Below are 26,768 nucleotides of genomic sequence, written 5' to 3'. Positions count from 1 at the left end.
CTGAGCTCTTTGCTCTCCTACTTTTAAGGCTCGCCGGGTTCTGGGAGATGGGGGGTCTGGAATGCTTTCTAGTGTTAACGTGTCAGCCAGCTGCTCTGGCTCTGCCTGCTCCTCCTCCTCCTCTCCCATTATTTTCCAACTTTCCCCCTCATCTTCCTCCGAGCTGTGACCTCCCTCAAACCCCTGTTGTAAGTCTGAGCTGCCTCCTTCTTCTCTGGAAGAGTCAGGCTGGAGAAGAGCTCTCCCCCATTCCATGCCCTTGCACCCTGCCCTTACTTGCAGTCTTCCCATGAAGGCATAAGGTTGGGCCCTGTGAGAAGAGGGTTCTGGATTAGATGGGCCCCCTTGGCTTGATCCAGTTTGAACAGCGCCAACAAAGAGCCCCAAAGAGGACAATCAATGTACACAGAATTCCAGCGCCGAGGGCCTTCTGGCGGTTCCCTCGTTGCGAGAAGTGAGGTTACAGGGAACCAGACAGAGGGCCTTCTCGGTAGTGGCGCCCTCTCTGTAGAACGCCCTCCCTTCAGATGTGAAGGAAATAAGCAGCTATCTTATCTTTAAAAGACATCTGAAGGCAGCCCTGTTCAGGGAAGTTTTTAATATTTAATGCTGTATTGTTTTTAACACTCGATTGGGAGCCGCCCAGAGTGGCTGGGGAAACTCAGACAGATGGGCAGGGTATAAATAAATTATTATTATTATTAATTTGCTCATCTCTAGAGCAGAGGCGGAGAGCTCAGTTGGAAAAGCATTGGGACTCTTAATCTCAAAGTCGTGGGTTCGAGCCCACCTTGGGCACAAGATTCCTGCATTGCAGGAGGTTGGAATAGATGACCCTCATGGTCCCTTTCAACTTTTCTATTATTCTATTACCATTATTATTAATAATAGCATCCTGCCTTTCCACCTGTATTAATGTCAGTTCAGGAAATAACAGACCCTCCAAGTGTCCTGATTTCCCAGGGACAGTCCTGGAATTACAGAAGTCCCAGTTTCTGATTTGATTACACTTGACGTTTTTGAAGGATGTCCCTATTTCCATCGGAGAAATGTTGGAGGGGGTGAAAGCTAAGGGACACTGGTGCTGTCCTCTAGGTTGAGGCCTTGTAGTGTTAATGTTTCCAGTGTGTACAACCAGAATTTCTCCATTATTATTTTTTTATACTAATGTTGAGGGATCTGTGGGTGTCCCTACAGCAGTTATAGCAATTAACTGCAATAGCAATTAACTAATTTATGATTAGCTGCACCCTTCCCAAACCCAGATCAAACTTGCGCAACGCAAAGCATTTATTAGTGAAAACAAGATGCAGAAATGCATTAAATTAGGGCCGCTCGCCACAAACATGTCTGTGCTGTTAAGCAAGATTATATGCACAGAAGTGTGTATTAAGAGACATGCGAAAGTGATGACGGATTCTTGTGAGGGCGGATTCTTGAAGAATCCCAGTCTGGCACAAAAATGTGGTGAGCTGAACTTGGAAAAAAGAGAAACCGCAATTATTATTTTGTAATTTGTTGGAATAATACAACACCCTTCCTCCCCAAGGGAGCCCAGGGCACAATTTAAAAGCACAAACACAACAGAAGCATCTTAAAACATTCCAAAAGCAATTTATATTAAAATAAAATACAAACATTCTAAAAGCAGTTACGGCAAAATGCAGTCTTCCATCCAGGTATCTTGAGTTGCCTGGAACAGGAGCCTTCAGTCAGCAAAAGCCCTGGCTAAACACATAACCTCCAACATTTCCCGGATAAAAAAATAGGGACGTCCAAGGGGACACGGGTGGCGCTGTGGGTTAAACCACAGAGCCTAGGGCTTGCCGATTAGAAGGTCGGCGGTTTGAATCCCCGCAATGGGGTGAGCTCCCGTTGTTCGGTCCCTGCTCCTAGCAGTTCGAAAGCACGTCAAAGTGCAAGTAGATAAATAGGTACCGCTCCGGCGGGAAGGTAAACGGCGTTTCCATGCGCTGCTCTGGTTCGCCAGAAGCGGCTTAGCCATGCTGGCCACATGACCCGGAAGCTGTATGCCGGCTCCCTCGGCCAATAAAGTGAGATGAGCGCCACAACCCCAGAGTCGGCCACGACTGGACCTAATGGTCAGGGGTCCCTTTATCAAAGAAAAAGGGGGACATTCCGGGATCAAAACAGAAATGGACGGCTTCTGTACATACAGGTCTGTCCCTGGAAAATAGGGACACTTGGAGGGTCTGAAAACAGTTATTGGTTGTTAAATTTGAACAACAACAACAACAACAACAACAACAACAACAACAACAACGTTAGGGAAGGCCACCTCAGAGCATGTGCAGAGCACTCCCTCTGAAAGGAGCCATTTCCCTCCTCCTGCTCAGCTTTGTGGCTTTTCTATCTCTCACCTAGCGAGCTCCCCTTGCGCGCGAAAGGATGTCGGCCCTGGTGCCATGGTGTGCGTCTGCAACGCAACTTACTGCGACATGATGGGCCCCCTCTCCCTCCCGCCCGAGGGCACCTTCGTCAAGTACCTGAGCAGCAAGGCTGGCAAGCGCCTGGAGCCAAGCAAAGGGAAGCTTTTGGCAAACAGGAAACGCTCAGGTAAGGAGGGCCTTCTCTAAACAGGTGGGTTGGAGGAAGAAACATGCCGCTCCATCAAGCTTTCTCTTCCTCCGCTGTTGCCTGGGAGTAGCTGTGCCACCAGACTGCTTCAGCGAGAAAGATGGGAAGTGAGGCTCATCAGCTATCCCAAAAGCCCAGTTCCATCAGGTACTTCTTGTCCCTGAGCTGTGCCAGCTGGTCATTATAACTGCCGAATAACTGGTGCCCGATTTAATTTCCTACTTTCTTGCATGTCATGTTTTCTTAGACTGTAAGCCTGCAGACAAGGACTGCGATGCTTTAATTTCTTGCATGTTTTTATTTAAATTGCATTTAATTTCTTCATGCATAGGGGCGTGGGTGGCACTGTGGGTTAAACCACAAAGCCTAGGGCTTGCCTATCAGAAGGTTGGCGGTTCGAATCCCTGCGACAGGGTGAGCTCCCGTTGCTCAGTCCCTGCTCCTGCCAACCTAGCAGTTCGAAAGGACGCCAGCGCAAGTAGATAAATAGGTACCGCTGCAGCAGGAAGGTAAACGGCGTTTCCGCGCGCTGCTCTGGTTCGCCAGAAGAGGCTTAGTCATGCTGGCCACATGACCCGGAAGCTGTACGCCAGCTCCCTCGGCCAATAAAGTGAGATGAGTGCCGCAACCCCAGAGTCGTCCGCGACTTGACCTAACGGTCAGGGGTCCCTTTACCTTTTTTTGGAGCAGGGTACAAACGCTCTCAATAAATATAGATCGATATAAGAAGAATTTGGGGTTGGCTTTGACAGCCACACTCTTTGAGTTCATTATTGGTCAGAGGAGAATGAGTGGAGGCAGGAACCAGTCAAAGCAAGGAAGAAGTTTATTTTTCTGTTGCAACAGAGTCGCCCCCACCTTGCAAGAGGGTGAGGGGACCCAGAACAATGATGTGTGACCATTTTTAAGGGCTTCAGAAATTGCCTAGCCCCTTAGCCAAAGACCACCTACGAGTACGTCTACAACAGAGAGTGTGTGGCTTGTGTCCTCTTTGTCAAGATACCTGATAATTCTTGCTGACTGTCCCATCTTGGCCAGTTTGGGCCATTCTTTTGAAATGGTAAATACAGCTTAGTTCTTGAACTGTCCCAGGGCTCCTCTATTCATGCGAGAAGTCCATCCACGCTCAGGAACTTGGAAGGATTTTGCAAGTGAAAAGAACCATTGGGAAATGTTTTTCCTTCTACTGCAGAGAAAATAATCTTGGGTCATTTTTTTAAGAGAGCCAAGATGGCTTTGGGATTAAAAGGTAAAGGGAGCCCTGACCATTAGGTCCAGTCGTGACCGACTCTGGGGTTGTGGCGCTCATCTCGCTTTATTGGCCGAGGGAGCCGGCGTACAGCTTCCGGGTCATGTGGCCAGCATGACTAAGCCGCTTCTGGCGAACCAGAGCAGCGCACGGAAACGCTGTTTACCTTCCCGCCGGAGCGGTACCTATTTATCTACTTGCACTGGTGTGCTTTCGAACTGCTAGGTTGGCAGGAGCAGGGACTGAGCAACGGGAGCTCACCCCGTCGCGGGGATTCGAACCGCTGACCTTCTGATCGGCAAGTACTAGGCTCTGTGGTTTAACCCACAGCGCCACCCACGTCCCGGCTTTGGGACTGCTCTCCTGCAATACCTCAGACATGTGGTTTATGAGCATAAGTCTGCGCATTTACCTTGTGCACTTAGGAACATTGATTTTATTCGTGACGCTTTAGAATTTTAATAACACAATAAAGGACTGCGTGTGATGGTTCAGAATTTATCTGGTTAAATTCCCCTGGTGTGTGTCACCTGCTAACGTCAGCTTACAGAAGCTGGGCGGAGACAGAAGCTTTTGGAAGCTAAGAAGGAGGAGTTTTTCCCTGTACTTTCACTTCTCTCTGTGTATCTGAGAGAGAAAGACGTGCCTTTGGACATGGCTGAAAGAAGCCCTGGACTTTAATGCTGTAATGTATGAATAAAGAGCTGTAAATAGACAAACCTGTCTATGTGTGCTTACAAGAAGCAAGACTGCTTTACACGCTGTGCTTCTACTCTGCTAAAAAGCTGTAACTGAAAGAAGAGACAGCAGGAGTTATTGCGCAGCTTGAGAGGAAGCCTGCCGGACCGCTGTAGGTGATTGATGCGGATCGTAAAGCTGTCTGACGTCGCGGCTCTATCGATAAGGCAAGATCGATAGATATCTCCACAGATTATGGATGGTCAGCCTACGCTCGTAAAGCAGTCGGTGTGAGCTCCAGGAACTCTTTGAAGTCAGCGTGGGTGCCGGAGAGCAAGAATGATTAATTGCCTGCTTCCGAGAGACAGTAAGAGCTTCTGATACACAGAGAGCTGGAGCTGAAAAATCGCTTCTCCAAAGACAGGTGCTGGAGGCTACTGCTACGTGAGTAAGCTGGGGCACTGGGGGGAGAAGATGGCGCAGTTCCAGAAGCATGGTTTTGAGCTTAAGCTACCATGTGAAAAGCTGACGCACGAAGGCTGGTGGACGTGGAGTCTCCACGTAGAACTGTTGTTGGTCGGAGAAAGCCTTTGGGAGGCAGTCCAGCCACTACAGAAAGCGGCTGGAGCAGCAACAGAGCTGAGCGAAGCTGAGAAGTGTGTGCTAGTATTTCTGGCAGAGAATGTAAGTGATGCGCTGAAGCCTATTGTCCTAGATGCTGAGAGGCCTGAGGTTGCATGGCTAGCACTCCGTGAGGCTTGTGAAGCAGGAGTGGAACGCCATGGCCTAGACGCGGCTGCGTCAGAAGGGGAGAGGCAAGATGGCGCTGGGCACATTCTTGAGAGTCAACACACAGCTGAGGGAAGCTGTAGGCCCCCAGAGGGGGCAGAAGGGACTATTGCTGGCAGCTGTACTAGTGCTGCACCGTGCTTGTGTGAGGCGTTAGCGAAAGGCCAGAGCCCTGAAGAAAGCCCAGGAGAGGCAGAAGGATGCCCAGAAAGCCCAATGGGGGCTGAGACAGTGTTGGGGAGCTGTTGTAATGCTTCTACACGTCTGTGTGATGGACTGAGTCCTGGAGAGGCTGGACTGGCAGGCCCTGTTCCCGATGTCTCGGCCTCTAGGAGCGCTAGTGAGCAGATCGGGGGGGCGAAGAGTTCCAAAGGCAAGTTTAAAGAGCTTTCCCTTTGTGCTGAAGCAGAGAGGAGCTTCAGGGGGGGGGCCAGACTGGTGGAAGGCACCGTTCCAGAAGGAGGAAGGCCAGGCCAGCTGGGAGGAGCCCCGGGCAGGGTTTTTCCACTGGAGTTCAACGTCGGCGTGGCAGTTGCCCCCACCAGAGCAGAGAGCCGATGCAGGATGTTTGCACAGACTTTTCCCATGGGAATCAGGCAGGTTTCCATGGCAACAGGCCTGGGAAGACAGGCAGGCGTGGAGCTGAGCCAGGTGGTCGTGGTAAACAGCAGGGAGAAGAGTCTTATCAGGTTTCTGCGAGTATGGCAGTGTTTGAAGACGGCGGAGTGGAAAATTTCCAGCTCAGCCTTGTAATAGACTCTGCAGCTAACCGCAACATGGTTCCAGAGACCCCTGCAGTCGAGAGGTGGAATTGCACAGCAGTTCCGAAGGGACAAACTATTAAGTTCGCGAATGGACAGAAAACTAGAGTTCGCAAATGCACTAATGCCTATCTTTCTGTTTTACAGGAGACGGTGGATTTTTGTATTGTTCCAGAGATTCATCATTGTTTGTTATCTGTGCCTTATTTGTTAAGTAAGGGGTTCAAAGTTTGTTTTGAAAATGATGTCTGCACAATCTCCAAAGGGGGGAGGTTACTGGCCAAAGTGCAGAAGGGACAGAATGACCTTTTCATTCTTAAAACGTCTCTTGGAGGTGAGGGGAAGGTTGAGAAAGCACAAGCGTTGCGTGCTACAGTTCCCAACCAGCGTACTACAATTCCCGCTCATAATGTTACATGTGCATGCGTATGGCATCAGAGAACAATTCATGGGTCGGTAGAGGACTTGCAGACTCTGCCCGAGGTTGCCACGGGGTGTAGGATTCAAAATTGTGGAAGTGCCATTGATTGTGACACTTGCAAGCAAGCAAAGGTGAGAGGGTGCAGTTACCCAAAGGTGGAACGTGTGGCCACTAAACCTTTTGAGTTGGTACACATAGATTTGGCCGGTCCTGTCAAGGAACCAAGTCTAGGGGGGGCCAGGTTTCTCCTAACTTTTTTGGATAATTTCTCGCAGAGTTCCTGGGCTCACGGTCTCAAATCCAGGGAGGATGCAGCACAGCTGATCAAGAGCTGGATTGAGGGGGTGGAACAGAGGTTCTCCACCAGGGTTCAAGCGATCATCAGTGACAGAAATGCTAAGTACACTGGTTCTGCGTTGCAGAAGTTTTTGCAGAAGAGAGGGATACGCCACACAGTTAATTCACCCCAGCAAGGGGGGGTGGCAGAGCTGAGGAGTGAGGCTCTGGTTAAGGCTGCACAGGTGATGCTGAAAGAAGCCAGGTTGCCTCCTGAGTTTTGGGTGGAGGCTACTAGGGCTGTGTCATTCACCTGGAATCGTGTCTACAACTCACTGGTAGGTGACACACCGTTCTCTTTGTTAAATGGCCGCAAACCCCAGGTTCACTTTCTGCGGACTTTTGGGACTCCTGCGCTTGTCGCTTTGCCTAAGGCTTTGCAAGGGCCAGATGGAGCCAAAGTCCAGAAAATGATCTTCTGTGGGTATGAGCCAGATGCCCGTGCATGGCGTTTTGCTTACCCATCAGGTGATCAGAGTAAGGTGCTGATCAGTAAACACGCTGAGTTCTTAGAGGAGGATGTAAAGTCAAAGACTCCTGTCAGGCGTGATGTTCTCTCAGAATGTCTCTCTGACCCAGAAGACAGTTCTGATGAGGCAGAGGAAGAAGAGGCTGAGGCTGCTGATGACGACCAGGTCACTGACCAGGGTCAGAAGCAGGATAGGGCATCTCCACAAGCTGTTATGAGACTGCCCAAGAGTGCGCCTAGTTCTCCTGTGAGTGTAATGGAGAGGATTCGAAGACGCTTTAAGTCAGAGGGTGAGTTCCATGATGCAGAGGACACACCTGCTGATCAAAGTGAGTCAGAGGAAACACCTGAGTTTGTGCCTAGGAGGTCCAGTCGCACTACTAAAGGTATCCCACCAGAGAGGTATCAGGCCACAGGTGCGTGGGTAAGTTTCGCACAGTGCGATTCTGAGAGTTGTGAGGTGGTTCCACAAATGCCAAACAGGTTTGCCAAGGGAGGGCACAAGGCATTGGGGAAGGAATTGATCTCACAAGGTGTTACTGAAGATGTTGCACAGGTATCACGCAGGGACACAAGGGGGGGTGTGATGGTTCAGAATTTATCTGGTTAAATTCCCCTGGTGTGTGTCACCTGCTAACGTCAGCTTACAGAAGCTGGGCGGAGACAGAAGCTTTTGGAAGCTAAGAAGGAGGAGTTTTTCCCTGTACTTTCACTTCTCTCTGTGTATCTGAGAGAGAAAGACGTGCCTTTGGACATGGCTGAAAGAAGCCCTGGACTTTAATGCTGTAATGTATGAATAAAGAGCTGTAAATAGACAAACCTGTCTATGTGTGCTTACAAGAAGCAAGACTGCTTTACACGCTGTGCTTCTACTCTGCTAAAAAGCCGTAACTGAAAGAAGAGACAGCAGGAGTTATTGCGCAGCTTGAGAGGAAGCCTGCCGGACCGCTGTAGGTGATTGATGCGGATCGTAAAGCTGTCTGACGTCGCGGCTCTATCGATAAGGCAAGATCGATAGATATCTCCACACTGCGCACCACATTTGGCCAAATCCTGAACCACATCAGGCCAATTTGCGGGGCGAGGATGATTGATTCGAATACCTGGGGATTTGAGGGGCGAGGATGATTGACTCAAATACCTGAGGACGAATACCTGGGTCAGGGTGAGCCTCCTTTGTCAATCCCTAACATGCTAGCAAAACCTGGCAGGAGTCAACAGAGCCGTCTTTAGCCCCCATGTATTTCTAATTACTCCAAAATGTCTTTCTTGCTTAGCATTTGTCGCAAAATGAAGAAAAAACGCAGCTCGTGGAATTCATAGTGTGTGTGTGCTTAGGTGAATTTTTGTGGAAATGGAAAACTAAAATTGATTACGGAAACGCAAGTAGAGCCCTAAGTACTTAGTCAAAGAAAATGCTGACAATTAGCAAAAATAAACATTATTTTTTTAACAAATTCTCTAAATGGATTTGAACTGTAAGTGATGAAATTAAAACACCATTTGCAATGTTTCACTCGGGGTCAGCGGCACCTTTGGCACGACTGATCTCGGCAGCGTGAGGTCAGTCGTGTCAAAGGTGCAGCTGACCCCACTGCTGCTGCTGGGTGCCCCCCAGAATTCGGTGCCCAGGTGCCCCACACCCCTTGCACCCCCAGGCCCTGGGAGTCAACCCTCCTGCTCTCAGTCAGGATGGAGGAAGAAGAAGTAGCAACTCTTTCTTACCCCACCCCACCGCAATGGACTCAAGGTTATTTTGGGCTGGGTTAGAGGCAATTGGGGGCCGAGATCGGGTCAGAGGGAAGCAGGCTACGAGCAGCTCTAGTAACCTCTTCTTCTCCCAGACCTAACTCACTTCCTCCATCTCTACCTCCTCTGAAGGGCTCCTGTATTCCTACAATCCCTGCGTTCGCTACCAGTGTATTAAAGGTTTTGGTGGCTCCCACACAGACTCATCCACAATTAATATCCTGCAGTTGTCTCCACCAGCCCAAGAGCACCTCCTCCGGTCCTACTTCTCCAAAGACGGTAAGCAAACCCAGAGGTCTGCATTTATTCAATCCATAAATAGATTCACTTAATGTCCCCGGTTTCCCTCCCCATCTCTCTGCAGGCATCGAGTACAACCTTTTGCGCTTACCCATGGGCTGTTCGGACTTCTCCACTCGCCCGTACTCTTACGACGACGACTGCCCCGACGACTTTGAGCTGAAATGTTTCAGCCTAGTGGAGGAGGACACCAAGCTCAGAGTGAGTGGAGCCGGCTTGAAAGGGGAGGCCTCTGCTCCCCTCCTGTGGTTCTCCCAGATACCAAGAGCAGACTCCCTTCTCCAGGGGCCAACCTGAGGTTACATTCACACCACAAAAACGAAAGCTTTATGCTGATGCTTTCAACAGCCATGAAAGGCCTCTGACTGTCCCTAAGGACTCTCAGCACCCCTAACAAAACTGCAGTTCAGGTTTGTTTTATAACAACAAAGAAGAGCTAAAGTTACGACGAGAAATTCTGTTTTAAAAACTGAAATGTAGCTGTGTGGAACAGCCCCAGGACAATTTGTGAAAATTCACCATTGTTTTAAGATGCACTTTTCTCCTAAAGTACAGTCGTATCTTCGATCCTGAATGCCTTGCGAGTTGAACGTTTTTGATTCCCGAATGCCGCAAACCTGGAAGTGAACGTTTCAGTTTGCGAATGCTCTTTTGGAAGCCGAACGCCTGATTTGGCTTCCGCGGCTTCCGAACATTTTGGAAGTCAAATGGATTTCCGGAATGGAATCTGTTTGACTTCCGAGGTACCACTGTACACATTTCTGCAAGTAGATTTCCCTAACATAATGTATTTCTGTATCTTATTTTCATGAATGTATACATATTCATATAATATACATTTGCATATATACATACATATATATGCTTTCGTAGATTTTCACGGGTACAGGAATGTAGGTTTTGGTGTCCTCGGGTGTCTTCCCGTGTAAAAGTTGGGGTGTCTAGGCGACGTTTCGACGAGGTCTCACTCGTCATCTTCAGGCTGGTGCTTTCGGCTCTGTTCCAGTAACAAGAAGCCGAAAGCACCAGCCTGAAGATGACGAGTGAGACCTCGTCGAAACGTCGCCTAGACACCCCAACTTTTACACGGGAAGACACCCGAGGACACCAAAACCTACATACATATATATGTATATACACACACATATGTATACAATATGCATTTCCCACCCCAACATTTCCCCCTAATAGACACGTTTTGATAAATGTTATTTGGTTGGAGAACCCCATTGCAAATTTCAGAGAAGTGCCCATTCCGCCAGACAGTGGCGTAGCATGGGGGGTGCAGTGGGGCCGGCCGCACCGGGCGCAACATCTGGGGGGGCGCTAATCTAGTGGAAGAGACTCGAGTGCTAAAATCCACGGGTTAGGGGGCGCAAATTACTTGCCTTGCCCCGGGTGCTGACAACCCATGCTACACCACTGCCGACAGATAATTCTCTGCCTCAGCTCATGCGAATTAGTGCGTGTTGCGCTGAAGCACAAATACCAAACTGGATTTCGCTTCCATCCCTACACACACCCTAAAACTACAAATCCCCTCAATCCCAGGGGCTTTTGCAATTCCTCCAGAGGCTACTCAGAAGAGGAGAGCCTGGCCAATGGGGTGACTTTTTGTGGGGCTGTGGATGTTGCCAGACCCCCCAAACCCAACTTGGAAGTCTATAGGGATTTTCCTGCTCGCCCCCCCCCCAGGTGGATGAGGGCACAATCTCCACCCGGCCTCCCTAAGCAGGTTAAGAAGGAAGGACCCCCTCCCTGCAGCTGGACCTTTAGCAAAGGTTTGCCTCCATTTCCATCCAGCGATGTAAATTCCTCCCATGATCCCTAGCTAGCAGGACCAGTGGTCAGGGATGATGGGAACTGTAGTCTCAAAACATCTGGAGGGCCGAGTTTGAGGAAGCCTGGTTTAGACACTGCATTTTAAATTTGAATGCCATGCCCCCAGGGACTGCGCTCCATGCTTAACCTGCCCCGCTCGATGACGTCCTTGGGGCTGGCCCCCTAGGCCTCAGGTATGGGCCCTAATATTGAAGCACGTGAAAATATAGTGGTACCCACTTAGGGCGGAACAAGGACAGACAGACACAGCTTTGGAGAAAAAGAAGGTGAGGGTTTGTTGCTGAGCAATAATGGACCCAGTTGGATTCTTTTCCAAAAGACTGGGAACCCGAAGCATACAAATCCTGAGGTTATATACCTGAGCAAATCACAGATCATGAGACAGTCACGCACGCCAGCAAAAAATAACCAATTAGCGCTTCTTGCCATGCCCCTGGCCATGCACAGAGTTCACTCCCAACTTCTGCTTTCCATTGTCTGCACAATGATGCACAATCTGACCTTTTCCCTAGTTCTGACAGAACGGGGAAATGAGACTCAGGGAGGGAATCTCCTGGCGCTACCACCCCCTATGCATTCTACCTCATGTAGTTTTTGTGGTTTGGCCTTTCCTGTTTCGTGGACTATTTTAGCCTGGATTTGAGGGGGAGTTTGTACCAGTGTCTTCTGATTCATGGCTTCCCCTTTTCTCTAGGGTGCAAAGATGTTTCTAGGTGAAAGGTCTGTTCTGGACTTGCAGTTCCAAGCAGTTTGCAGGCAAAAGCTTTTCTTGATTCAAATGGATTATAAAGCCCTGTTATGTGTGAGCATATATGAATATATTGATTACTGATAACTGATTATATGAATAGCATAAGGGAAGCCCCCCTTTTCTTGCTTCAATATCTCTGGGATGCTCCTGGATCTGCTCACTGGATCCCCATCACCTCTCCCCGTAGATCCCTCTCCTTCAACGTATCCGGGCCTTATCTAAGCGACCCCTCTCCCTTATTGCCAGTCCATGGTCTAGCCCAGCTTGGATGAGAGTCAACGGCAAGGTGGAGGGCAAATCGAAGCTGAAGGGGAAAGCCGGAGACATGTACCACAAAACGTGGGCCCGCTACTTCGTCAGGTAACACCCGTTGGTCCGTCAGCGCGCATGCGCACACACGTTCTTTGGAGAAAGGTAGGGATGGGATGAGTCGTGCCACAGAGACCCGTGGCTTGGAGCTGCCTCAAACAGCCCAACGTTGCAGGCGCCCTGACCCCGAATTGAGACGTGGGGGAACCCGAGACGCAGGCAAAGCGGTTAATGCAATTTCACATGCAATCCCAAATTACCCCAACAAGAACTTGGGGGGGGGGGCAAAAGCCCCACTCAGCAGAAGGAGCGGGGGGGGGGGGGCGGTCTCCAGAATAACAAGGCTGGCTTATTGCAATTTGAGCATCTCATGCTGTTGTTTATGTGGTAATTCTATTTTACAGAGTTGTGTGGAATTTGTTTGACCCTGTTTAGTCGTACTGTTTTTCTCTCGGGGAAAAGGCTGTGCGAGGTACTTGGCTTAGAGCCGTGGTTCCCAACGTGGGGTACAGACCCCACAGGAGGGCAATTTGATTTGGGGAGGGGGCAATTTGAGAATGAGTTATTAACAGTGAATGGCGTTTTAGGCTTCCTCTACATGAATAGTTCACTTTTTTAATAATAAAAATTATATGTCACGGGTGTGGGTGTGTCAGGATATTATTATTATTAATAATAATAATAATAATAATAATAATAATAATACCCCACTCATCTAGCTAGGTTTTCCCAGCCTCTCCCAGGATATTAAAAACACAATAAAACATCAAACATTAAAAACTTCCCTAAACTGGGCTTACTTCAGATAACCTTATAAAGGTTAGATAGTTGTTTATTTCCTTGACATCTGCTTAGGTGGGGAATAACCAGAAAAAAAAATGTTGGGAACCACTGGTTTAGAGTTTAAAAGAGCACACGACTTTGACTCAGCATACTTGTCCTTGTCAGATTGAATGTACAAGGCAGGTAGATAATAACTTGTGTCTCTGAAACATGTTTACTTGAATTCGTATCTGAGACTGGCTAATATTTGCAGACTGACTCTGAGGCACAGGGCTGCATGCAAACCGCACGCCTGCTGCTCTCACAGTTCAAACTCACTCAGCGGTCGATAGCTGAGCTAACTGAAAAAACTGCCTTCTATGGTCAGACATCCTTATACTACAGAATTAACCCTTTGCGTAGTATTTTGGATGCACCGTTCGCACAGTTTAAATCCCTAAACAAACACAGTTGGAGGCAGTGCCGTCGGAGGCGATTTTCGTTTAAAATAGCTCAACAGCTTTGCCAAAAAAAAGAGCCGGATTTTCACTGTTGGGAATATGGCAACCCTTGCAGGTGGCAGCCTGGGAGAGGGCCTTCTCTGTGGCAGCCCCTAAATTGTGGAAGTTCCTGCCCACAGAGATCCAACTGGCACCTTCATTATGCAGCTTCTGTCAAATGCTGAAGACACATCTCTTTGCCCTGGCTTTTGATACCGGAGCTGTATACTGTAATTTTTGCTCTATAAGACTCACTTTTTCCCTCCTAAAAAGGAAGGGGAAATGTGTGTGCGTCTTATGGAGCGAATGCAGGCTGCTATCCCAGAAGCCAGAACAGCAAGAGGGATCGCTGCTTTCACTGCGCAGCGATCCCTCTTGCTGTTCTGGCTTCTGAGATTCAGAATATTTTTTTTCTTGTTTTCCTCCTCCAAAAACTAGGTGTGTCTTGTGGTCTGGTGCGTCTTATAGAGTGAAAAATACGGTGTATTTTTTTTTTTAGGACCCACCTTTTTTCAAGTTTTTTCAAACTGTTTTTAATATTGTGTTGTGACCCACCCTGGGAACTTAGGGCAAAGGGTAGAATAATAATAATAATAATAATAATAATAATAATAATAATAATAATAATAACAATAATAATAATAATAATAACATAACAATAATAATAATAATAATAATAATAATAATAATAATAATAATATAATAATATAATAATAAAATAATAATAATATAATAATATTATAATAATAATAATATAATAATAATAATAATAATAATATAATAATAATAAAATAATAAAATAATAATAATAATAATAATAATAATAATAATAATAATAATAATAATAATAATAATAATATAATAATAATCATAATAATACCCTCCCCATCTGACTGGGTTTCTCCAGCCACTCTGGGTGGCTTACAGCATATATAAAAGCATAGTAAAATGTTGTTATTATATGCACTATATGGTGTATATTTGATGGTGGGATATATTAGCTGATGTGAAATATTCAAGTGGTCAGGTCACAGTGCAACATTCTGCCTCCTGGTGGAAAAACATACACAAATAAACCGCACTTTAAATGTACATCACGACCTCTAGTGGCATCATCTATTAGTTTCAAAGTAAATAACACTGCAAAAGTCCAACTTGTGCATTTGCATCATCAGTGCACAGCAAGATCTGGTTAAAAGAAATGAACCAGAGTAATAGACATATTTCCGATTTCAGCAGCTTCCGCACTGTAAAAGTGCCTGGGAAAGTGGAAGATGTAACGTTAGTAGCAGGGGGAATAGGTCCATTGTAGCTGAAGGCAATGGGACGCAGGTGGCGCTGTGGGTTAAGCCTAGGACTTGCTGATCAGAAGGTTGGCGGTTCGAATCCCCGCAACGGGGTGAGCTCCCGTTGCTCTATCCCTGCTCCTGCCAACCTAGCAGTTCGAAAGCACGTCCAAAAGTGCAAGTAGATAAATAGGTACCGCTCCGGCGGGAAGGTAAACGGCATTTCCGTGTGCTGCGCTGGTTCTCCAGAAGCGGCTTAGTTATGTTGGCCACATGACCCGGAAGCTGTACACCGGCTCCCTTGGCCAGTAAAGCAAGATGAGCGCCGCAACCCCAGAGTCGGCCACGACTGGACCTAATGGTCAGGGGTCCCTTTACCTTTACCTAGCTGAAGGCAACTTCAGTTCCATTCGTAGGAATTAATGCAATGCGGTACTTAAAAGTCCAGAATGTAAGACATATATTAAGAGCTTTTGTCCTCCGTTGTCAACAGACAGAAATTTCTCAGGTCCTGCCAACACTTTTACCAGAACCTCCTTCATGGAGGACAAAGTAGTAGTAGCAGCAGCAACAACAACAACTAATAATAATAATACTAATATAGTGGTACCTTGGGTTAAGTACTTAATTCGTTCCGGAGGTCCGTTCCTAACTTGAAACTGTTCTTAACCTGAAGCACCACTTTAGCTAATGGGGCCTCCTGCTGCCGCTGTGCCGCCAGAGCACGATTTCTGTTCTTGTCCTGAAGCAAAGTTCTTAACCTGAAGCACTATTTCTGGGTTAGTGGAGTCTGTAACCTGAAGCATATGTAACCTGAGGTACCACTGTAATACTACTACTACTACTACTACTACTAATAATAATAATAATAATCTGCAGTAAAGAAGGTTCAATGCCCATTACCAACAAAACTTTAAATTCTAAAGGATGAAGGCCTGCATTAGGACTTTTAACCCCAAAGTCCAGGATTACTCAGCTGCCCCACTGCCTCTTTGTAAGCAAAAGGAATAGAAACTTTAATTTAAATTTAAAGCTGAACATTTGGGGATGGGGTAGAAAATCCCTGAGACCCTCGCAGCTCCCTCCCAAAGCATAGCTCTGGCCCTTTTCATGTACTGAGCGCCGGGGCTAACATCCCCTCTTTCCTCCATCTGTTGGGGTTCAGGTTCCTGGATGAATACGAGAGACACAACATCACCTTCTGGGCGGTGACACCCCAGAACGAGCCCAACAGTGCTGTCCTCTCGCCCAGTGGCGACTTCCCCGTCAACCGCCAGACGGCCGAAGAGGCACGAGACTTCATCATCCAAGACCTGGGCCCTGAACTGGCCTCCAGCTCCCACAAAGATGTCCTGCTCATCATGTATGATGACCAGAGGTCCGAAATCCTCAACTGGGCCAAAGTGGTAGGTCCTCAGTTCATTATCTCCCATTATCTCGGTCAAAGCGGTGCCATAGTGCCTGAAATGCATGGTGGGGGTGTGGCCTTGCAACTGTTGGCTCCACCTAAAATTGGCTCTGGGTCTGCCTGCTGTTTGGCTCCCTGGCGTCCGCCTCCACCAGATCCCAATGGGCATGGCGATCTGAAAAGCCACTTTGCCATCCAAACTGACCCCACCAATGTGACCCACTGTGCTGGTCCCGGGGGGAAGGTTACCGTTGGCGTAGTCAAAGTCTGGTCCTGGGTCACTAGTCTGGAAACAGTTCACAAAGAGCGAGGCGGGGTCCGAAGCAGGAAGCCAGGCAGGGACGGGAACACTGGGAGGTCAGGTCTGGGTCCCTGCAGGAGCTGGTATTCAACGACGTTGCTCCCACAACCTGGGACCGGGCTGACTGGCCTTTATCTTCTCTGAGGCCAGGGGCGGCCCCGGCCCCCAGGAGACCCGCCTCTCCTGGCCTTAAGGCGAGCACTCCTCCTGGGAGAAACCAGTTCCCTCCGCCTCTCTGCCCTGGACCTCTGCAGCTCAGGAGAGGCTGGAGGGTTACTGGACCCAGGGGGAGACTCACCTTCCCCTGGCAGGGCTGGGAGAGGTGCACCTGTAGGCACTGTGTCCTCAATCACCTCCGGAGCTAGAGTGGAATCACCTGGTGTCTGCTCCTGAGGATCCGGCACAGGTGCAGGCGCTTCAGATCCAAGGCCCTGCCCCAGCTCAGCCGGCCCTGGAGGCAGGGATTCCTGAGCAGGCTGGGGTTCCTCCAGTTCAGCCTCTGAATCAGATTCCCAGGCCATTACACCCACATTTTAATCTGAGGAATTCAAGGTGTTACTGGCTGGAGGAAAGCGAAGGTCGCAGAAATACTCTGTACATGTTCAGAGGGGCTACTGCCACCTCTTCATTCCCTCGCACGTTACCGGGCAGGACTCTAAGTGCTGGGGACCAACCCTCCTTCCCTTTCCTCCTGCCCTCCTCTCACCCACCACAGCCGCTGGCTCCAATCTGCACTGTGGCCCTTTTAAGCCCATGCCCTTCTGTATCACTCTGTCTCTCTGCCTCTGGTTCACAGCAGAGCCCTGGCGAATGACATTATCAGGCTGCATTGCCCAGTCTGGAGCGGGCAACTATATTGTGAGGGGCTGAGACGCAGGATCCATGTGGACCGGACCACAAGCTCCAAAATCCCACAAACCCCCTTGATGTAATAAAAAAACTATGGAAGGATGACATAGGCTATTGGATTAACCCCACCCAATGGACTAGAATGTGGTCTAAACCTCCCTTTAAACCCGTATCAGCGAAAAGGAAAGACCTCACCCTGAAACTCACTTACAGCTGTTACCTAACACCAAGGAACTGCTGGTCCCGAGGGTTAACTGTGCGGCGAGGTCTGAGTCCAGTCCGAGGTAGAGGGTGTGGTATTGAGGCTGTCCGTCAAAGCTGAAGCGGGGTCCAAGACAGGGAGTCGGGTGGGGTCAGAACTCTGACAGAAGAGCAGGACAAGGTGCAGGCAGGAACAGGCTACCAACAATGTTGCTCCCGCAACCTGGGACTGGGGCTGACTGGCTTTTATCTGCCCAGAGGCATAGGGCAGCCCCGGTCCACAGGTGACTCGCCTCTCCTGGCCTGGAGGCGAGCACTCCTCCTGCGGGAACTTAGTTCCCTCCGCCTCTCTGCCCTGAGCCTCTGCAGCTCAGGAGATGCTGAAGGGTTACTGGACCCAGAGGCAACCTCCTCTTCCCCTGACGGGGCTGAGAGTGGAGCACCTGCAGGCAATGGGTCCTCCATCACCCCAGGAGCCAGAGCAGACTCAGCTGGTGCCTGCACCTGAGGATCCAGCACAGGTGAGGACCCTTCAGGCTCAAGCCTCAGCCCCGGCTCAGCTGGTTCTGGAGGCGGGGACTCCTGTGCAGGCTGGGATTCCTCAGGTTCAGCCTCCGAGTCTGAATCCCAGGCCATCACAGAAACGAGCGCTAATACGCCCAGGAACCTCACCAAATTGCTGGAGAGGATGCAGCTCCACAGGCACATACCTCCACATGTGGTGGGAATGTCCCAAAATCCAACTCGTCTGGGACTTCCGGGTTGGCGCCTCTGGTAATGGCGGAATTCCTCTGATCGGGAGGAATTTGCCTCGTGGAAATCCGGGTCCGGCTGCCACGGCGAAGGCGGAGACCCATTAAAAATCACAGGCGGGTGAAGCCTGTGAACTACTAAACATGTTCCAAGATAATAATGCCTACTCACATCATAAAGAGCTCATAACCCACCTACTCTCAGCAGCTACAAACAACATAGCCAGACACTGGAGAGACCTGTCAGGAGTAATCATGGACCAATGGTATCAAATAGTATGAGAAACAGCCTTATTAGAAAAACTAACCGATAAACTGAAACAGACAGGGGGCCAAATAGGACGCCTTCACCCCAGTATGGCTCCCCTTCATCACATACATAGTCCAACAAGAATCCGCCAACAGCATACGAATCAATCTGACACACACACACACACACACCACTCACACACAAAAACAAATCTCACAACAGCCAGCCAAAGACAACCAACCACACCCTAGGCCACCCCAACCTCTCTCACCACCAAGGATACACGAGTGAAAAGTAAGAGAACCCATAGAAGTAACGCTGACACAAAACTCCACACGTACACTAAGTAGAAGAACAGAAACATAACCACCCCACCCCACCACACTCACCATTTCCCCTCTCCCCCCCTTTTATTCCTAGGTAAAGGTAAAGGGTAAAGGGACCCCTGACCATTAGGTCCAATTGTGGCCGACTCGGGGGTTGCGACGCTCATCTTGCTTTATTGGCTGAGGGAGCCGGTATACAGCTTCCTGGTCATGTGGCCAGCATGACTAAGCCGCTTCTGGCGAACCAGAGCAGCGCATGGAAATGCCGTTTACCTTCCCGCCGGAGCGGTACCTATTTATCTACCTGCACTTTGACGTGCTTTCGAACTGCTAGTTTGGCAGGAGCAGGGACGGGGCAATGGGAGCTCACCCCATCACGGGGATTCAAACCGCTGATTTTCTCATCAGCAAGTCCTAGGCTCTGTGGTTTAGCCCACAGCGCCACCCGCGTCCCCTTTTATTCCTAACCTAACATTAAAAAGCAAACATTTACCTTGGAGACCCTGCCTAGCCTCTGCGATCGGCCACCACCACCTCTCTCTCCCTCGCAGCGATTTCAAGTCAGAAGTCGTGATGGCTTTACGAATTCCAGGACCTCCCCGGCAAAACCGGGGCAGTTGAGGGGTGTGCAGCCGCACCCAATCATTTTGGAACGCTGCTTTTGACTTGGCACTCCATCTTCTCTTTGCCTGAGCAAGGAGAAACACATCAGCCTGCCATTAACTTTAAGGTGGGGTGGAGGGGTGGGAGACAATATTTTAAAATTGCCCCCACCCACTGCACAAGCCAAGGGATAGGCAAAGGACACTCGAATTCCTTCCTCCCTGGTGCAAATAAGAATGAAAGCTTTGCCCCCCCCTTTGGCAGACCCTTGGAAACAGCAGTTCCGCCAGGTACATTGCAGGCATTGGAATCCACTGGTACTACGATCCCATAACCCTTCCGAGCCTGACTTTGGATCCCACACACTCCCTCTTCCCCAATTACTTCCTGCTCTACACGGAATCTTGTAACGGTTATCCGCCGAATGTCGTGAGAGTGGACCTCGGGAGCTGGGACCGGGGCGTCAAGTATAGCCAGAATATCTTGGAGGTAAGGTACTGCTTCCCATGGGCCCACGGTGGCAGCAACTTGAGAAGAGGGAGCTTTCCAAAAATCTTCATCTGAGGGGTGGGGGTGAGCGAACGAGCTGCGGTGCCCACGCAGGTTAGGGCTGGATCTATACTCATGTTCTTTAACGATAAAGGTAAAGGGACCCCATTAGGTCCAGTCATGGCCGACTCTGGGGTTGCAGCGCTCATCTCGCTTTATTGGCCAAGGGAGCTGGCATACAGCTTCCGGGTCATGTGGCCAACATGACTAAGCCTCTTCTGGCAAACCAGAGCAGCGCACGGAAACGCCGTTTACCTTCCTGCCGGAGCGGTACCTACTTATCTACTTGCACTGGTGTGCTTTCGAACTGCTAGGTGGGCAGGAGCAGGGACCGAGCAACGGGAGCTCACCCCGTCGCAGGGATTCGAATCGCTGACCTTCTGATCGGCCAGCCCTAGGCCCTGTGGTTTAACCCACAGCGCCACCCGTGTCCCTTCTTTAACGTTAATGAATGGTTTTGGCAACATAGATGGACATACGACATCCTACATCTTTACCTTGATGGGAGAAAGCCAAGGTAAAAAACATTTTAATGAACACATGTGCTCTGTGATGTTTTAGAACGGCATACAGTGGAACCTCGGTTTTCGAATGTAATCCATTCCGGAAGACCGTTCGACTTCCAAAACCGAGGAGCGATGGGCAGTTGGCAAAAGCCATTGAGGAAAAAAAGAAAAACACGCAGCGGAAGCCGTTCGAAAACGGAAGCAATCACTTCCAGGTTTGGGCCATTCAGCTTCCGAGATACTTGAAAACCGAGATTCCGCTGTATCTAATATAATTATAATAGCGGGAAATAACGCTAAACAGGTCAGTGTAGATCCAGCCCTGGGTGGAAGTGGGTTTTTTTTGGGGGGGGGAATCTGGCAGAAGTCTTTCCCCAGAGATGGGACCCTTGGGACCTCTTGCAGGCTGTGCTGTGGAGCCCCCTGCCCCTTCCCCTTGGTGGGCCACCCCCTCCTCCCTCCCACCTCCCTGGCTGACCTATGCCCTTTGAGCCCTTGCAGAACATCAGCAACCATGTTGTGGGCTGGATCGACTGGAACTTGGCCCTTGATATGCACGGGGGACCCAACTTCATTGAGAACTTTGTGGACAGCCCAATCATCGTGAACGCTGCAAAAGATGAGTTCTACAAGCAACCCATGTTCTACCACTTGGCTCATTTCAGGTAAGGCTTCAGTGGGTGACTTTGGCTGTAACTGCCCACCAAGGATGCCCTGAGGGTAATCCAAGAAGCCCCGTCGCACGGGCATAATGTACCTTTTCACGTAGCTATCTTGGTTCTGGTAATTACGACTGTTAAGTTGTGGGTGAACATATCAGACGACACAGCGATTCTTCAAACAGCTCTTGTTTATTCACAGGCCAGAACAGAACTGAACTGAAGGGATTAGTCAGCCTGCTTATACAGAGCTCCAGTACAACGCAACTGTAACAATTTTCTAAAACTATCCAATCACTGAACGTCACTTTCGATCCCTTATTTGCATAACTATCTACAGTATCCCCCTGCTGGCCCAGGGTGAGAACTTCAGTACACAACAACGACAATTAAAGATTAGTTAAAAATGCTAATTGTCATAATTATCTTGGGCTGTTAATGCTGTGCCGTAGGCTCAGGTAACTATATATGTGTAAAAAAACCATATATCAGCCTCCCTCATTCCCAAAAAGAAACACAAACCCTGGGTGAGCTCCCCTTGGAGAATGGGGTAACATGGAACAATACACACCGTCATACAGACAGAAAGGTCAGTTTGCATTTCTTAGTGCAGAAAGTATTGATCTGATGTGTGGAGACCTTTCCTATTCTACTTAATTCCAGAGGGTTCTGGAAGCTTCTCCGTGTGAAAGAAACAAGCAGAAGGTTCCGGATGTTTGGGTTATTCCTTCAGAGAAGCTGAGTACAGCTGGCTTAAACTGGTTCTCTTATCTATTTTTGTCAAGATCATGCTGACTATAAAAATAGACCACAAGGAGCCTGGATTTGACTTTCTCTTTCAATCTCTTTTCCTTCCAGTGTGGTGTTCTGTACATAGTATGCTTTAATGTCAAGGTTTAGACTTACAGTGATACCTCGCAAGATGAATGCCTCGTAAGACGAAAAACTCGCAAGACAAAAGAGTTTTTCGTTTTTTGAGTTGCTTCGCAAGACGAATTTCCCTATGGGCTTGCTTCGCAAGACAAAAACGTCTTGCAAGTTTGTTTCCTTTTTCTTTTTCAATGCATTCCTATGGGAATCCGTGCTTCGCAAGACGAAAAATTCGCAAGACGAAAAAACTCGCAGAACGAATTAATTTTGTCTTGCGAGGTACCACTGTATTATAAGTTATTGTAAGTTTAAGTCTGCTGCAACTGGATTTCTTACGGACAGTGCCAATCCTGAATGTATTGGATTTGTGACCATTATGCTCATTTGCAAAGAGACGTGGGTGGTGCTGTGGGTTAAACCACAGAGCCTAGGACTCGCCAATCAGAAGGTCGCGGTTCGAATCCTTGCGACAGGGTGAGCTCCTGTTGCTCAGTCCCTGCTCCTCCCCACCTAGCAGTTCGAAAGCACGTCAAAGTGCAAGTAGATAAATAGGTACTGCTCCGGCGGGAAGGTAAACGGCGTTTCCGTGCACTGCTCTGGTTCACCAGAAGAGGCTTAGTCATGTTGGGCACATGACCCGGAAGCTGTACGCTGGCTCCCTTGGCCAGTAAAGCGAGATGAGCACCACAACCCCAGAATCGGTCACGACTGGACCTAACGGTCAGGGGTACCTTTACCTTTACGCTCATTTGGCTTCAGTAGCAGCAAAGCTCTGCTGGATGAAATATTAATTGCCTCCGGCCTATTTTTGGGGAATCCTGCAACGTGTTTAAGTTGTTACTCTGCTAACTGTACATCTGAGTTCTGCTCTGGATCAATACTGAGTAGTATTTCAAAGACAAGATATACTGGGGGTTGCCTCTCCTAGTCGCTACTGCCCACCCCTTGGCCCTTCTCCTACCCCTTACCAACCCCCTCCCTTCACCCCTCACCCACCCCCTTGACTCCCCCTACCCCACACACCCCAACTGTACTTTTTTATGCAGATGCAAAGATATACCGACGACACGTGGTTGCCGTATAGAGCACGGCGTCAATCCTTTTTCCCCGCCACCCTCCTCCTAATTTCTCTTTTCTCTCCCCAGTAAGTTCATCCCGGAAGGCTCCGTCCGAGTCTTCCTGGCTTGCAACAGCCTCCTGGGCAATTGCCAACTACAGACCGAGGGCTTCTTACGCCCGGATGGCGTGGCAGTGGTGGTTGTGCTTAACAAGTGAGTGCGCAGCCTTGTGGAAAGAAAAGCAGGTTGCCTGGCCATCAGCATGTATTTGGGGGGGCCCGGGAGAACTTCGGGGCTGGAGCATGCAGCGCATTCCAGCAAAACTGCTCAGTCAGTAGACCATGAGACTCTTATAATCTCAGGGTCTTGGGTTCGAGCCTGTGGGAATGTTGAGGAAAGTAGGCGAGGATATATTGATTAAATATTATCCCTCCTCACTCCAGCTAGTGAGCAAGAAGCAGAACACATTCCCTTGCACATTGTTAGAAGCAAGTTGATGGATTTGTTAGAATAATAATAATAATAATAATAATAATAATAATAATAATAATAATACATTTTATTTATATCCCGCCCTCCCCAGCCGAAGCCTGGCTCAGAGCGGCTAACAACAGTAAAATAATACAGCATTCTAATATCAATTCATTATAAAATCAGTTTAAATCAAATTCTTGGCAACCATTGGGCTAGAGTTCTGTGAGGATTGCCAAAGGAGGGGGTCAGGCTGTGCCTTGTCCAAAGGCCTGGTGGAACAGCTCTGTCTTGCAGGCCCTGCGGAAAGATGTCAAGTCCCGCAGGGCCCTAGTCTCTTGTGACAGAGCGTTCCACCAGATCGGGGCCACAGCCGAAAAAGCCCTGGCTCTGGCTGAGGTCAGCCTAACCTCCCTGTGGCCCGGGACCTCCAGGATGTTTTTGTTTGAAGACCGTAAGGTCCTCCATGGGACATACCAGGAGAGGCGGTCCCGTAGGTACGAGGGTCCTAGGCCGTATAGGGCTTTAAAGGTTAAAACCAGCACCTTAAACCTGATCCTGTACTCCACCGGGAGCCAGTGCAGCTGGTATAGCAGTGGGTGGATGTGATCCCGCAGCGAGGACCCCGTAAGGAGTCTCGCCGCGGCATTCTGCACCTGCTGGAGTTTCTGGGTCAGTCTCAAGGGCAGCCCCACGTAGAGCGAGTTACAATAATCCACTCTGGAGGTGACCGTCTCGTGGATCACAGTGGCTAGGTCAGGACGAGAGAGGTAAGGAGGTAAGTTGAGCAATGCAGTCTGGCTTGTCCAGATTGGATTGTTCCTGGTAAATTCGCCTTTCTTTCCCTCTTAAAAATAATAGCAACACGGCAGTCTTCTTTAAAAGTAATGGCAAAGTTTACTTACATTCAGTTCGCAGTAGTGTCCTGAAGGCAGGCTTTAATCTTGTGGTTCCAGTTACGTTTCTACCTTGTGGCTTCCATCCTTGTGCTGCTAGCTAAGAGCCAGCAGAGAGGAAGATGGCAAAAGAGAAAATGGGAAAAGGCGAAAAGAGGAAGACGGCTGTGTGACTAGCCCTTTTATAGGGTCTCCCAGGGTCACGCCCATCTACACAGGGGGAGGAGGCTCCAGAACAGGAATGCCAGGAAGTCCTCCCAGTCTGGACCAACATTCCCCTGTGTGTCCACTCTAGGAAACAGGAAATGTTATATTTGACTGCTACAGTGATGATACATGCCACAGAGCCCCATGTTGGGCTAAAGATTCCTGCATTGTAGGGGGTTGGGATGGATCACCGTCGTGGTCCCTTCCTGCTCTACAATTCTATGACGGTAATCTATGACCTAGGAAACCCGGGGAACCCATGCTACAGCTTGAGGCTAGCTGCGGCTGGGCTGCGGCTTTCAAGCTGCATGCACAGTCTTCTGAATAGTGATAAACAAATATTAAAGGTGCTCTGACCCAGATGGATCTCTAGAATGGGCCAGACAAACTTGAAGGTTTCGGTTCCACTCTGGAGATCTGGCAACCCTACCTCTTATTGAAAGCAAGGCAGTTTGCATCTCCCTACCAGCTGCCTCCCTTTTGACTGCTGGCTTGTTGGGACTCAGATATACCGTATTTTTTGCTCCATAAGACGCACCTGACCATAAGACGCACCTAGTTTTTAGAGGAGGAAAGCCCCATTTTTGGGGAGATCCGCTCACAGTTGTGCAGCTTCTTTTGCAAAGGGGAAAAGCCCCTTTTTTAAAGGATCAGCTCAAAGTTGTTGAGCTTACTTTGCAAAGGGGAAAAATCCTGTTTTTATGGGGTTCAACTCACAGTTCTGCAGCTTCTTTAGGAAAGGAAAGGGAGCTGTTTCTACAGTTTCCAGACAGATAATCTAATCAGCCAGTCACATGTCGCTGGGGAAACAAACAGCCTCCGTCTGCAGAACATTCAACAATGGAGGCCTGGGCAAGGGGGCAGGGCCAGAAAGGGAGCCAGCAATCGACCACACATTCGCACAGACATTTCCCCCAACTTTTTAGGAGGAAAAAAGTGTGTCTTATGGAACGAAAAATACGGTACTTTTTTCTGCCTGCCCCCCACCTTGCCACCTGGGCTCATCACCTGGTACATAGACCATGGGTTCACCTAGCTCAGAACTGTCTGCAGGGACTGGCAGTGGCTTTCTAGGGCTTCCAAAGAGGGAGTCTTTGCCAGCCCTGCCTGGAGATGCCAGGGATTCAACTGGGGCACCGCTTGCATGCCCAATCTGCCCACTTCCCAGTAGTGCAGAAATCCACCAGGAAGCCTGAGGCAGCCCAGCCAGATGGGTGGGTTATAAATAAAGAAATTATTTAAAAATATATAAAACATTTCAAGGGCGCCCCTACCTTTTCCTGGCAACTCTGGTGGGGATAGGGGTGGTTCTGTGCCCCGCGCCATCCCAACCCCTGATCCAGACCTTTCCTCTGTCCCTCAGGTGTATCTGGAATGTGCCTTTCAGCATCTCAGATGGTCAGCTTGGCTACATTGAGGATGTCGCTCCGGCCAACTCCATCCAGACTTACCTGTGGAAGACTTCCACTACCTGCCTCGGAGGAACGGGGCAAGGGACATGCCTTTTCCCCACAAGGTGACCCGGATGCATGGAAGCAGCCTCAATCTTCCCTCTGCCTCACCCTGCAAACCTCAAGATCATGGATAGAGCCTGATTGTTGTTGTAGGAGGTGAGGACAGGTGACCCCACCTAGGCCGAAAGTCACCCCCCCCAAAAACAGGCTCAAAGCTTCACAAAGCTTTTCAAAATCATTTTTCTCAGCAGCTAAAAGGCATTAGCTAAGCATCAGAAACATTTCGCTCTGCTGTAACAAAGGTCGCTTCTCAGGCTATAGTTGACCTTGCCAAACAGTACGTTTGACTTCCAACTTTCTTTCCGGGACCTATGCCAGAACAAGAGATTGAAACATATCTGAACACTCTGAACCCCCTTGGCTTCTCACCCCCCCTTTCCCAAGACAGCTTTCTGTTCATGCTCAGAGGAACTCATGGGCAGGACTCCTGAGGGAGGAGAAAAGGGGGAGGGAACTAGAAAGGGGTATATATGCTTGTGCACATGACTGTGAACTCGTGCATGCGTTTTGTGAGTTATCACATTTGCTCCTTCTACCAGTTCATGGAT

General features: G+C 49.1%; 1 protein-coding gene across 11 annotated transcripts in view; it reads left to right on the top strand.

The window, feature by feature from the left end:
• LOC309358446 (lysosomal acid glucosylceramidase-like) overlaps window positions 1-26,302 on the top strand; it is a 165,852-nt gene extending 139,550 nt beyond the window's left edge. For all 11 annotated transcript variants that reach the window (XM_081891543.1, XM_081891547.1, XM_081891544.1 and 8 more), the window contains exons 3-11: window positions 2,386-2,577; window positions 9,183-9,329; window positions 9,415-9,551; window positions 12,131-12,303; window positions 15,966-16,206; window positions 19,755-19,979; window positions 21,047-21,210; window positions 23,220-23,345; window positions 26,070-26,302. In XM_081891543.1, the coding sequence (XP_081747669.1) occupies window positions 2,386-2,577; window positions 9,183-9,329; window positions 9,415-9,551; window positions 12,131-12,303; window positions 15,966-16,206; window positions 19,755-19,979; window positions 21,047-21,210; window positions 23,220-23,345; window positions 26,070-26,226 (1,562 nt within the window). In that variant the 3' untranslated portion in view covers window positions 26,227-26,302. The remainder of the gene's footprint in view (window positions 1-2,385; window positions 2,578-9,182; window positions 9,330-9,414; window positions 9,552-12,130; window positions 12,304-15,965; window positions 16,207-19,754; window positions 19,980-21,046; window positions 21,211-23,219; window positions 23,346-26,069) is intronic.
• The last annotated feature ends 466 nt before the right edge of the window (window positions 26,303-26,768 follow it).

This window comes from Podarcis melisellensis, assembly GCF_964234715.1.
Source record: "Podarcis melisellensis genome assembly, chromosome: 16".
Classification (NCBI taxonomy): Eukaryota; Metazoa; Chordata; class Lepidosauria; order Squamata; family Lacertidae; genus Podarcis; species Podarcis melisellensis.
The sequence above is the reverse complement of the archived record's forward strand: the minus strand, read 5'-3'. Positions and strand labels throughout refer to the sequence as shown.